Consider the following 13,680-nt stretch of genomic DNA (forward strand, 5'->3'; position numbering starts at 1 on the left):
GGGACAACAGGTGTGCACCACCACACATGGGTAATTTTTTTTCTTTTTTTTTTTTGGTAGAGACAGGGTCTTGCTACATTGCCCAGGCTGGCCTTGAACTCCTGGCCTCAAGCGATCCTCCCACCTCAGCCTCCCAAAGGGCTGAAATTACAGGTGTGAGCCACTGCACTCAGCCATTTTGTCCCAAGTCATGTCTCTCCGAATCTCTTTGCAGTGCAGAAGGTCCCTGGGAAGACTTCCAAGGCTTAAGGGCCTGGCTCAGATCCTGCTCTATGACTTCGCTTTTACTTCACCTCCACCATCAGACTAGGAGTTTTCACAGCCAGAGTGTCCTATGGGCCTCTCAAGTCCCTTCTCCTCTGGCTAAGTGACCTCCAGCCCCCAGCCTCAGGCTGGCTACCTCACTCACCTCTTGAGCTTGAAGCGGATGCGGTGGCTGTGTTCCAGGATGGCCATGAGGGCCTTGGGGTCGTACTCGGCCGGCCTCCGGAAGGCCAGGCCCTCGGGCAGCCCCTGCACGGCCAGCAGCCCCGGCTCCCTGAGCAGCCGCTCATAGGGCAGCGGCACCACACTGGCCCTTCCCAGGGCCTCGCCTGCAGCGGGGAGTACAGGAGAAGGGCCTGGTATGAGACAGCAGCCAGGCTGGGGTCGGGGCCGCGGTGCCCCAGAGCGGGGGCAATGTCAAGTGGCTCCCCTTGGTGCGGGGTTCCCACGGATCCCTCACAGCTGCAGACTTAGTGCAGAAGAACCACCTAGAAGCTAGGGGTGGGCTGGGCGGGTGGGGGCTGAGGACAAGGCCCCACTGTCTGCACCCGGGGGGCTGGGGATCCCCCACTGAGGGATTCCCTGCTGCCCTCCCCGGCCAAGCCCCTCTTTACTCTGGGCACCTGGCTGGAGGGGAAACCGGGGACTGCAAGGGCCCAGAGGACAAAGCAGAGGGGGACAATCTGGCGGGAGCAGAGAGGGCACAAGAGACGGAGAAGGGGAGACTTGCGTGAGCCAGGCTGCGAGGAAGAAGCTGTAAGGGCCGGGCGCGGCGGCTCCCGCCTGGAATCCCAGCATTTTGAGAGGCCAAGGTGGCGGATCACCTGAGGCCAGGAGTTTGAGACCAGCCTGGCCAACAGGATGAAACCCCATCTCTACTAAAAATACAAAAATTAGCCGGGCACGGTGGCAGACACCTGTAATCCTAGCTACTCGGGAGGCTGAGGCAGAGAATCATTTGAACCCGGGAGGCGGGTTGCAGTGAGCCGAGATCGCACCACTGCATTCCAGCCTGGGCGACAGAGCGAGACTGTCTCAGAAGAAAAAAAAAAAGGTGTAAGGTGGAAGAGACAGAGCCTGAGAGTGGGGAGAGAAAGCAAGAAGGAGAGGAAGCGGAGAGGCAGCAGAAATATGGGATTCAGAGAAAGACGGGAGAGAGGAGGAAGAGACAGACTGAGATGGCGCAGGCACAAAGATGGGGCTGGGGGGCACAGAGGAGGGGAGGCAGGCGGGGGACTGGGGACCGGAGGACGTCACCTCCGGGGCTGCGGCCCCCACCCTGAGCCAGAAAGAGGCCTATGCTCTCACAGCCTCCTTGAATTCTGCCCGAAGTGGACAAGAGGGGCCAGGGCAAGGTGGGCAGAGGTACAGGTGACTGTGCATGAGCCCTGCAGCTGGCGAACGTGTCGACAGGGGCACAGCCTGGCATGCATGGCAAGTCCTCATCCCAGGGAGGCCAGCGTGACCACCCGGGGCCACTGGGTATCTCTCCTTCTGACATAAGAACAGCAGAAGTTTCCTTGCAGACCCTTTGTGGGAAGTAGAAATGTTCCTTTTTAAAGTTTCCATTCTGGTTAAAAAAACATAAGTGCACTATAACTTTGTTGAGCCCTATCCTATGTAGCTGTGAGACATGCCATGCTTACAAGCACGTAGTACATTCTATGTCCTTGTACTTTAACCAAGGTGTCTGTGCTGGACGTGCTCACAGGCATGTCCCAGCTCTCCACTGCTTTTACCTGTTTAGAGAAGTTTTCAGTTGTTAGCCAGTCGGTTTTAGTTTAGACTGTGAGGTCTGGCTCCAGGCAACGGAGATCAGACACAGCAGTAAGGACGACCCCAAATGCATAAGGGATAAATAAGTCTGCTTTTCCTTTGTTCACTGTACTCTCATGGCAAGATGGCTGGCGAGGGTACCCTTCCTGCAGTGCAGGAAGTAAAAATTGCATTGCTGAAAAATCCTTTGTCTCAGTGCTGATTTTTCTTTGCAGCACCCAGCATCTGTTTCTAATACCCTTGCTCCATAAAACCAAGGGCTACAGTAGGAGAAGGGTAAAGCCAAATCAGAAATGAATGAAGTGGGACCCTGAGGACCAAAGGGACCTGCCCAAGGTTGCCCAGGGAGTGTGAAGGCCACCACTGGGCCCCCCAAAGCCCACTGCAACCTGATACTTCCCCAGGGAGGCCAGGTCTCCTTTCCTCTCCCTGCAGGAGAGACGTGGCTGAGCAATCAGCCTTTGCTTAGTCATTCAACAAACACTCTCTGAGCACCTGCTGTTTGCTGGGCCCTGAACTGCAGGCTGGAGACAGCTATAAAGAGCAGACTCAGCCCCTGACCCTGGAGAGTTCCTGGGCTGGTCAGGGGACAGGGCACTGTGGGTGCCAAGAGCAAGGGGCGTAACCCACTGCAAGGGGGCTTCCAGGAGCTGAGCCTCTGCGCCATGCAGGTGTCCACCAGACAGAGGAGGGGAAAGGCCATCTCGAAAGATGCCACGCGCCAAGGCCAGGGCATGTGAAATGAACCAGCTGGTGCTGGAGAACAGGAAGTGATTCTGTAGGGAGGTCAGTAGGGCCCTGTCGTCTGGTGGGAGAAGAAGGTGGGGAGGGAATGAGGATGGGTGTGTGGGCCCCTGTGCCATGCTCAGGGTGACTGGGAGCTCCCCCCCAGGCTGTGGAGGGAAGAACTTCATTCAAGATCAGACTTGTGCTTTGAGAAGATGCCCTTGGCTGCAGGGAAGGTGTGGGGAGCTGGCCTCGAGGCAGGGAGACCATGGCAAGCCCGGGCCTATTTCTAGGCGAGAGGTGGCAGTGACTTGAACCAGGGCAGGGACAGCAGGGGTGGCGGTCTAGGAATGGCTGGAGCAGAATACTGTGCCTGGGAATGCAGAGATGAGGGAGGGCTGGGGTAGCCAGTACCCCCCATGCCTTGGGGTCCAGCTTTGCCCAGGGCCCGTCGTGGGACAGGAGGGGGCCCCCTCTGCTTGGTTGGGACCTGGGCTCCCACCCTCCCTGGGGTCCCCAAATGGAATGAGGAAGGATCTTACTATAAAGAACATCAAACACCTCCTCTACCATCTTCCGCAGAAGGTACACATCTGAGCCGTGCTCCAGCGAGGACCGTGGAAGGCTCCGGCCGCCGCCCTCGCCCCGCTGCATCTTCTTGGGGTGCTCTGCCTCTGGATCCTTCCACGGGGGCCCTCCTGTGGGACACAGAGCACGCCAGGCCACAGTGAGCACCCATCTCACCACCCACAGCCTTCGAGCTGGGATGTCTCTGCCCTGTGCTGAGCCACGGAGTGTGGCAGCCAATGTGATACACAAGTGAATGAATGAAGAGCTAATGAGTGAGCAAGCCCGATTCCCACCACCCCGCTCAGGGCCAGGGCTGGGCCTCACCTCTGGTCCCCTCTAACTTGCTGTGTGACCTTAGCTAAGTCCCTTCTCTCTCTGAGCCTCAGTCTGTGAATGCTCATGGGAGGGACCAGCTACCTGGCTCAGGACTGGGGTTTGACGAATGTTTGTTCCATCCGCGCCTTTCTTTTTTTTTTGAGATGGAGTCTTGCTCTGTCGCCCAGGCTGGAGTGCAGTGGTGCGATCTCGGCTCACTACAACCTCCACCTCCAGGTTTCAAGCGATTCTCCTTCTTCGGCCTCCCAAGTAGCTGGGATTACATGTGTGTGCCACCACTCCTGGCTAATTTTTGTATTTTTAGTAGAGATGGGGTCTCACCATATCGGCCAGGCTGATCTCAAACTCCTGATCTCAAGCGATCCACTCACCTCGGCCTCCCAAAGTGCTGGGATTACAGGCGTGAGCCGCTGCGCACGGCCCCATCCACGCCTTTCTGTGCTGACACAAACACCCTCTTGATTAACCTATGTCCCCGTTTTCTGCTCTGCCAGAGGGAGAGACAGTGGGCACCCTTGCCCCTGTGCCAAGGAGGCCGTGGGTTGCAATCAGCAGGTTCATGCCAGGCTGGGCCAGGGTGGGGACCTGAGAGTATTGGTGGATCCTTGGGGAATGTGCTAGAAGTCGCATTGGAAAGGAGATGAGAAGAGGGGCCTATGGCCCCCCTCGCAGCTTGGAGCCTGTTCTCCTCTGGGATCTGCGGAGCTTGAAATAAACCAGCTGAGTTCCCGGTGCTATAAATAGCGGCCCTGCCTGGCTGGAGAAGTCAGGTGCACCGCCCCAGGCCCTGGGAGGCTGGGGCCACATGCCCTGCTGCCGTCCACTCTACCCAGCCACAGGCCCCCATCCAGGCCTGGGAGAGGGTCTAGGCTCTGAGGGGCTGAGTGGGGTTGGGGGGACTGGCTGGGGGCATGACTGCACCCCAGTAATGAGAGGCCCAGGGCTGGGGATGCCCTTCCCTGACACAGCTGATCTTAGGGATGTGATGTGAACACTAATCATAGTAACAACAGCTGGTGTCTACTGAGTGGGAACCAAGTGCCAGAATCAGCCCTAAGTGCTTGCCAAGTACGAATTTGTTTAACCCTCAGACTCACCCATTCTCCCCTTTCACAGATGAGCAGGTTGAGGCACAGCAGGTGTGGGCCCAGGCGGCCCATTCCCTTTCTTTTTTTTGAGACAGAGTCTTGCTCTGTCGTCCAGACTGGAGTACAGTGTCACAGTCTCGGCTCACTGCAACCTCCACCTTCTAGGTTCAAGCGATTCTCCTGCCTCAGCTTCCCAAGTAGCTGGGACTACAGGCACTTGCCACCACGCCCAGTTAATTTTTTTTTTGGTATCATTAGTAGAGACGAGCTTTTGCCATATTGGCCCGGCTGGTCTTGAACTTCTGACCTCATGATCCGCCCGTCTCAGCCTCCTAAAGTGCTGGGATTACAGGCATGAGCCACACTGTGCCCAGCTTCAGCCCATTCTCTTAACCTCATGCTACACCATGGTTCTTTTGAGATGGGGCCTCACTGTCACCCAGGCTGGAGTGCAGTGGTGGCATCGTAGTTCACTGCAGCCTTGAACTCCCAGGCTCAAGTCATCCTCCTGCCTCAGCCTCCCAAGCAGCTGGGACTACAGGTGTGCACCATCAAGCCTGGTTTTTAAATTTTTTGTAGAGACAGTGGTCTCGATATATTGCCTAGACTGGCCTCCAACTCCTGGGCTCAAGTGATCCTCCCAGTTCAGCCTCCCAAAGTGTTAGGACTACAGACATGAGCCACTGCACTGGCCTAAGATGTGACTTAACAATGACAGCATCTGTCTCCTCGGGTTGATGTCAGGATAAGTGAGTTAGCATCAGAAAGGACGCCACGTACAGTAGGCTTTCAATAAATCTTACTGAAACATGGCTGGGTGTGGTGGCTCACGCCTGTAATCTCAGCAGTTTGGGAGGCTGAGGTGGGCGGATCACTTGAGGTCAGGAGTTCGAGACCAGCCTGGCCCATATGGTGAAACCCCATCTCTACTAAAAATACAAAAATTAGCCAGGTGTGGTGGTGGGCACCTGTAGTCCCAGTTATTCACGAAGCTGAGGCAGGAGAATCACTTGAACCCGGGAGGCGGAGGTTACAGTGAGCCGAGATCGCATCACTGCACTCCAGCCTGGGCGACAGAGCGAGAATCTATCTCATAAAAAAAAAAAAAATCGTGTTGGAAGAAGTGCATTTGGTCCTTGTGTTCAGGGATACACAGATAAGAGGAAGAACTGGGCAACCTTGAGCCTTGGTGTCCCCATCTGGAAAAGGCAGAGGGCAGTGACTGGCTCCGGCCCAGCCTGGGGTTCACCCGGCCAGCGTCTATCAGCTCCAGGGCTGCTGAGTGATTCCATCAAAACCCATGGCTGCCTCGGTAACACCACGTCGGAAATCTCAGACAACGCCGCTTGCCCAGTTCATCTCCCACACACCACCACCCTGGCTACACAGGGTTGGGGACTCAGAGACGGGCTGGAGCATCTGCCCTGGGGAAATGGTGGCCTGGCCCTCCGGCACCCTGGGGTACTCACGGCAGAACCTGAGGAAGTCTGACTGCAGCTCCTTCCGGGCATTCAGGAACATTCTCCCCTTCTCCGTGCCCACCACGAAGGCGCTCTCATCGTGCACAGCCACACAGGCCACCTCAGCGTTCAGTTTGGACAGCGCTGAGCACTGTGAGAAGGGCAGGGTGTGTGAGCGGAAGGACCCCTCCCACTCCAAACATGGCTAGTACCCATTTCCAGGGTGGGAGGTGAGCTCCCAGCTGCCTGAGACCCCAGCAGCAGCTCCAGGGACAGATGGTCTCTCCACTGTTCTTGGTCTTAGATTTTGTAGTGGGAATGAATGAATGACCCTCCAGGGATTGGTGATGGGGGGCCAGAGGAGGACAGATGTCCTCTGCTCCTCCCTCCAAGGTCCCCGTCCTTGGGGTAAGCCCACCTTAGCCCCAGCCCCAGGGACAATCTCGTGCTGGGCTCTCTTGGTCCCTCTGAAGTCCTCGATGAGGGGGAGGTGAGAAGAACCGCAGGAGAAGCAGGGATCGGACAGAGTGGGGCTGCAATCCCACCCTGGCCACCTCTGGGCTCCAGTTTCCACATCTGTTTTTTTGTTTTATTTTGTTGTTTTTTGAGACGCAGTTTCACTTTGTCGCCCAGGCTGGAGTGCAGTGGCACAATCTTGGCTCACTGCAACCTCCGCCTCCCAGGTTCAAGCGATTCTCCTGCCTCAGCCTCCTGAGTAGCTGCAATTACAGGTACCTGCTACCACGCCCGGCTAATTTTTGTATTATAAGTAGAGATGGGGGTTTCACCATGTTGGCCAGGCTGGTCTTGAACTCCTGACCTCTGGTGATCCACCCACCTCAGCCTCCCAAAGTGCTGGGATGACAGGAGTGACACTGTGACTGGCCACTTTCCACATCTGTAGAACTGGGGACGAGCAGCCCAGCTGCACAGTGCCACTGGACTTGGGTATGGGGATTCAATGGCTGGAGGAAGAGGATCTCTAAACTGGGCCACCTTATACAGGTATACGGGCAGCTGGCTATGCTCACGGCCCCAGAGTCGAGGTCCGCAGCCCCACGGCACAGAGGCCTTAATGGGGGGGCCCGGCAACCAATACCACCAGCATCTCAAGTCTCTGACCTGCCTCACCAGGAAAACCCTGACTGTGAAGCCTGTGGCATGCAGTTGTGCCTAATAAATGCCGGTTTTCACCTGAGTCCGGTAGTGCTGGCAGCTATAAATAAAATCTGGCTTCCAATTGCAGTTCTGTGCTGTGTGACCCAGGACAGGTGACCTCTCTGGGCCACAATCTTGCCTCTTGTGCCAGCCCCGGCCAGGAGTCGCTCTGGTTAGGAAGTGGTATGGATGGCATGGGGCCAGGAGGCCTGTCCTCCAGGGTCCCTGCTGGAAAATTAACACCCAGGGGCACTCATTTTCTCCTCACTAAGATAAAAACAAAACCTTGCTGTTCTTTTTCTGTGTGGGAACACTGGCGTATCAACAAAAAATAAATAGGCCGGGCGTGGTGGCTCATCCCTGTAATCCCAGCACTTTGGGAGGCTGAGGCGGGCAGATCACCTGAGGTTGCGAGTTCGAGTCCAGCCTGACCAACATGCAGAAACCTCGTCTCTACTAAAAATATAAAATTAGCCAGGTATGGTGGTGCATGCCTGTAATTCCAGCTACTCAGGAGGCTGAGGCAGGAGAAACACTTGAGCGCAGGAGGTGGAGGTTGCAGTGAGCTGAGATCACGCCACTGCACTCCAGCCTGAATGACAGAGCAAAACTCATCTCAAAAAAAAGAAAGCAAATAACCACATGTCGCTAGTGACCATGGCACTGATCATCACTGCCCATGTCAGCCACATCTCCACCACCGCCAAGCTAGCAGTGCTTTGGGACACAGGGCTGAGCTCCTGGGGGCCCCTCCTCGTGAAGGTCACGCTGCATAGGGGAGGGGTCGTTGTGGAGAGACTGGCACCCAGCCACTTTCCCAGGGGTGTCTCCTACCTTGCCCCAAACGCCACCTAAGCAGCCCTTTAAAATTGAGACAGTCTCGCCCCCCAGACTGGAGTGCAGTGGTGTGATCTCGGCTCGCTGCAACCTCCGCCTCCCAGGTTTAAGCAATTCTCCTGCCTCAGCCTCCCTGAGTAGCTGGGATTACAGGCAGGTGCCACCACACCAGTCTAATTTATTTATTTTTATTTATTTATTTTGAGACGGAGTCTCCTTCTGCCCAGGCTGGAGTGCAGCGGCACGATCTCTGCTCACCGAAACCTCCACTTCTGGCGTTCGAGTGATTCTCCTGCCTCAGCCCCCCAAGTAGCTGGGATTACAGGGATGAGCCACCACGCCCAGCTAATTTTGTATTTTTAGTAGAGATGGGGTTTTGCCGTGTTGGCCAGGATGGTCTCGATCTCCTGACTTCGACTGATCCAGCCACCTTGGCCCCTAAAAGAGCTGGGATTACAGGCATGAGCCAACATGCTGGCCAGATTTTTTTTTCTTAACACTTGCATAACTTCCCTCCAGGAAAAGGCTGGAGAAAATGATATTACAATGTCCTCATCTGGGATAAATTGCTATAGGTCTAGGCATGCAGGCAATAGCGCCAGGAGCGATACAAAGTCCCGTTTCTCTCTGCCCACGCGAGATGCAGTTAGAGCTCCTGCTTTCATGTTGGGCATTACAGCTTTTTTTTTGAAACGGAGTCTCGCTCTGCGGTCCAGGCTGGAGTGCAGCGGCATGATCTGTGCTCACTGCAACCTCTGCCACCCAAGTTCAAAATGGCTGCCCACACATGATGTCCCAGGTCACCTGCTAGGAGACAGGCAGGTGGTTCATTCACCCCAGGGACAAAGTAGGAATGCAAGAGGGGTGGAGGGACAAGGGGACAAGGGCCGGGAGCCAGTGTTTATTCCAGGACTAGATGTTTTTTTTTTTTTTTTGAGATGGAATCTGGCTCCGTCACCCAGGTTGGAGTGCAGCGGCATGATCTCAGCTCACTGTAACCTCCACCTCCCGGGTTCAAGTGATTCTCCTGCCTCAGCCTCCTGAGTAGCTGGGATTACAGGTTCGGGCCACCACACCCGGCTAATTTTTGTATTTTTAGTAGAGATGGGGTTTCTCCATGTTGGCTGGAATGGTCTCGATCTCTTGACCTCGTGATCCTCCTGTCTCGGCCTCCCCAAGTGCTGTGATTACAGGCTCTCAACACCACGGCCGGCTAATTTTTGTATCTTTAGTAGGGGCAGGGTTTCTCCATGTTGGCCGGGATGGTCTCGATCTCTTGACCTCATGATCTGCCGACCTCAGCCTCCCAAAGTGCTGGGATTACAGGTGTGAGCCCCCACGCCCAGCTGCCAGGGCTAGATTTTTACGTACCGGATCTCACTTAAGTCTCCCATCCTTGACTTGGACATCGTGGCCCTAGCTGCAGTCAGAGAAACTGAGGCTCAGGTCAGTAAAAGCTCCTCCGAGTGGCTGAGGTAGGACTGAGCTACAAGGCAGGGTGGGGGTGCTCACCATGTCCCCTCCTCCTGGGCGGGCGGGGACACTCACCATGGAGTCTAAGGCAGACACGAGGCTGGTGATGATCTCGTCTTTGCGGGTGAAGGCAGAGTTCCAGCGGTCGGGCCCGCAGCCGTTGGCGGGGACGTCACAGCGCTTGCCCAGCAAGGCCATGGTCACCTGTGGGGAGGCAGGAGGCAGAGGTAGTGGGCACAAGGCAGGTGGCATGGCTCATATGGCGGCCACCCACCCCAACCCACCTCTGTATCCAGGGCTGACCTTCCCTGGACCCACGGGCTTTATGTGTGATGGGATTAGAGTCTGCATAGGCCTGGGCACAGGTGGCAGGATAACTCACGCCCTGTGCCATGCCCTCCCACGTCTGCACCCCCAAGCCAAGCCCAGCACCAGGATCAGTCTGTTGGGCAGGCCCCAACCACCACGTCTCCCCACGTGTACAGCTCTGGCCACAGCCCTCCCTCGCTCACACACCCTCCATGGTTCCCTACTGCCCACATTAGCTCTCGACTCCTCAGCTTGATATTCTAGTTTCCTGGTCTGCTGTCCCTCACTCCAGTTCCCCCTCACACTCCAAGCTCCAGGTCCTCTAAGCTGTGCCACTCCCAGATATACCAATGTTCATGCTTCCCTAGTCTATGGGTTCAGTTCTCTCTGTCCCTGCCATCATTTGCTGGTTGTCTTTGAAGCTTTTTTTTTTTTTAGACAGAGTCTCGTTCTGACACCAGGCTGGAGCGCAGTGGTGCAATCTCGGCTCACTGCAACCCCCACCTCCCGGGTTCAAGTGATTCTCCTGCCTCAGCCTCCCTAGTAACTGGGATTACTAGGCATATGCTACCATACCCAGCTAATTTTTGTATTAGAAGTAGAGACGGTGTTTCCCCATGTTGGCCAGGCTGGTCTTGAGCTCCTGACCTCAGGTGATCTGCCCACCTCAGCCTCCCAAAGTGCTGGGATTACAGGTGAGAGCCACTGCACCCAGCCTGAATATTTTTTAAATTTTTAATTAAATTTTATTTTAAGACAGAGTCTCACTCTGTTGCCCAGGCTTGAGTGCAGTGGTATGATGTCGGCTCACTGCAACCTCCCCTTCCTGGGTTCAAGCAATTCTCCTGCCTCAGCCTCCCTGGTGGCGCCACCACACACCCAGCTAATTTTTGTAATTTTAGTAGAGACAGGGTTTCACCATGTTGGCCAGGCTGGTCTTGAACTCCTGACCTCATGTGATCCACCCACCTCGGCCTCCCAAAGTGTTGGAATTACAGGCATGAACCACCGCACCTGGCCTCATCAAAGCTTTTAATTGTCCAACCTGCTGGCCCACCTCCTGTGCCCCCGACCTGAAGCGGAGCTGGGTCAGGAGCTGGTGATGCCTTCTTCTCCCTTTCACATGCCTCTGAGCTTGTCTGTCACATTTTTGCACCAAGCCACGTGCTCCCGAGGCCAATGCCTTCAGCCTTCAGGCCTCCCAGCCTCAGTTTCCTTCCTAGCCAGGAGACTTGGCCTCAGGGGCATAAGATACAGAGGGGAAGAGGCTGTCTCCTCTCAGGTCGGGGGCTCCCCAGGGCAGGACTCTGTCCCATTGCAATGGGGTTGCTGGGGAACAGAACTGCATCGTCCCCCTCAAGCCCAGGGCCCCAACTGTGGCTTCCCATTGCATGGCGCAGGCTTGCTGGGTATAGTGCCCAGCTGGGCACCCACGAGATACAAAGATCAGCCTTCCTCAGCCCCTGGTTGTACCCTGCTTTTCTCCTTCTCTACCCAGGGGCCACCCACACGCTGTCCCAGTGGCAGGGCCTGCCCTCAAGGCAGCTGTCCCTGCACCAATCCAAGCAAAGAAGGCAGAGAGCAGAGGCAGGACGGCTCAGTTTCCCTCTCTGGACTCAGCCCCAGTGCGCTCCATGTGGCCTCTGCTGGGTGCTGACAGAGAGCAGAGCTGAGGACCAAAAGAGCCTGTAAACCTGCCCTGTCTCCCACCTGCACACAAGGAGTTTCTGCATCCAACGGGGCAGGGCAGGCCCAAGCAGGAGGACCGTGGCGCTGGCTCCGCAAAGGGTACCAGGCCTGGGGTGTCTTCTGCTGCCACAGCAGCCCCTGTTGACCGTAAGCTCTCTGAGGGCAGAAACCAGGTCTACCTGCTACTGTTTGCAACCCAAGGCCCAGATCGGTGCCCAGCGTGCATGAGGCCCAAGGCGTGCGGTCCCAGCCACAGACAGGCCTTTCAGGAGGTCATGATCTATTGATCACTGGCCAGTGACACAGAACAGGTATCAGAGCACACCACACTTTGCAAGGTCAGAGGCGTCCAACCCCAGGGACAGAAACATCCCGAGAAATTAGAGACGCATCAGAGCTCGGCTCCGACCTCAGTTCTGGCTCTCCTCTGCTTCTCAGCTGTGGATAAATATTGTTTAAACAACTGGCCAGTGGGTGTTTGGCCAAAATGTATATTGAGTTTGCTGCTAAATGTTTATAAAAGACACTTCTTCTCCCAGGTTGCAATTTTATAGAAGCTTGAAATCTGCTGTATTAAGGGATGCAGGGGGGATGATGGCCCATGGGTGGGACACAGGCCACGGATGGGGCCCGCTGATGAACCCAGAGGTGGCCAGTGGCCACGGCTGGGGACACTTCGTGGCATGAAGCCTGCGGAGGGTCCTGCATGCCACTGGACTTCATAAAAGATCCAGCTGAGAGGTCTGCCGGCCTGGGGGCTGTAAGACGTCCCCCTCCCTCCAGCCACCCCCTGCCAGCCAGTCCCTTGAGCCATTCCCAGAAAGGCCTTAGGGCTGCCAGCCTCCCAGCTGCTGAGGCCCAAATCGAATCAGGGCAAAGCAGGAGGCACCAGACTGCAATCCAGCCCTGGCCTCCCGGCGGTCCCAGACAGCGGCCGGCTCCTTCCGGCAAAGGCCCTAATCCACTTAGGAAGGAACCAGGGACTCCAGGAAGGAGGGACACAGAGAGAGAGAGAGAGAGCAAAAGGGGGCTGGGCTGTGGGCCATCCCTGGCTCCTTGTCCCGGTCACCCGGGCTTGTAGGACCCTCTGTCCCGAGCCACAACCCAGGTGGATGCACCTGGGGAGCGAGGAGAGAGACGGCCATTCCTTGCAAATGATCAGGGCGTCAGATGGAGGGAGAGGCAGATTCCACGTGCCTGGAGCAAGCATGCAGCAGGGGAGATGGGAGGAAGATGAGACCTGGGCCCGGGTCAGCTAGGGCCACGTCGGGTGAGTCCCGAAACCCTGCGTTTTTTCATTTGTAAAGTGGGAATGGTCCTGAACAGAAAATGAAGGCAGAGGCTGGGCGCGGATGCTCACGCTTACAGTCTTGGCACCTTGGGAGGCTGAGGTGGGAGGATTACCTGAGCCAAGGAGCTTGAGGCTGTAGTGAGCTATGCTGGTGCCATTGCACTCCAGCCTGGGCGACAGAGCAAGACCCTGTCTCTTAAATAAAAAATAAAAATTCTGATAGCAGGGCTGGGTGCGGTGGCTCACGTCTGTAATCCCAGTGCTTTGAGAGGGTGAAGCAGGCACATCCCTTGAGGTCAGGAGTTCGAGACCGGCCTGGACAACACGGTGAAACCTGGACTCTACTAAAAATACAAAAATCAGCCGGGCATGGTGGCACGCACCTGTAATCCCAGCTACTCGGGAGGCTGAGGCAGGAGAATCACTGGAACCCAGGAGGCGGAGGTTGCAGTGAGCCGAGATGGCACCACTGTATTCCAGCCTGGGCAACACAGTGACATTTCATTAAAAAAATTTTAAAAAGTTGGCAGGGTGCAGTGGCTCACACCTGTAATCCCAGCACTTTGGGAGGCCGACATAGGTGGATCACGAGGTCAGGAGTTCGAGACCAGCGTGGCCAGTATGGAGAAACCCCATCTCTACTGAAAATATAAAAAATTAGCCAGCCATGGTGGCGTGCACCTGTAGTCCCAGCTACTTGAGA

At 56.1% G+C, this 13,680-nt stretch overlaps 1 protein-coding gene across 1 annotated transcript in view; it reads right to left on the reverse strand.

The window, feature by feature from the left end:
- GTF2IRD1 (GTF2I repeat domain containing 1) overlaps positions 1–13,680 on the reverse strand; it is a 150,847-nt gene that overhangs the window by 83,076 nt on the left and 54,091 nt on the right. The window contains exons 2-5 of the mRNA XM_032254890.1: positions 9,764–9,892; positions 6,230–6,371; positions 3,309–3,464; positions 410–593 (exon numbers count right to left, since the gene is read on the reverse strand). Coding sequence (XP_032110781.1) covers positions 410–593; positions 3,309–3,464; positions 6,230–6,371; positions 9,764–9,892 — 611 coding nt within the window. The remainder of the gene's footprint in view (positions 1–409; positions 594–3,308; positions 3,465–6,229; positions 6,372–9,763; positions 9,893–13,680) is intronic.

The sequence above is a fragment of the Sapajus apella genome, unplaced genomic scaffold (assembly GCF_009761245.1).
Source record: "Sapajus apella isolate SASKATOON/1434 unplaced genomic scaffold, GSC_monkey_1.0 scaffold88, whole genome shotgun sequence".
NCBI lineage: Eukaryota > Metazoa > Chordata > Mammalia > Primates > Cebidae > Sapajus > Sapajus apella.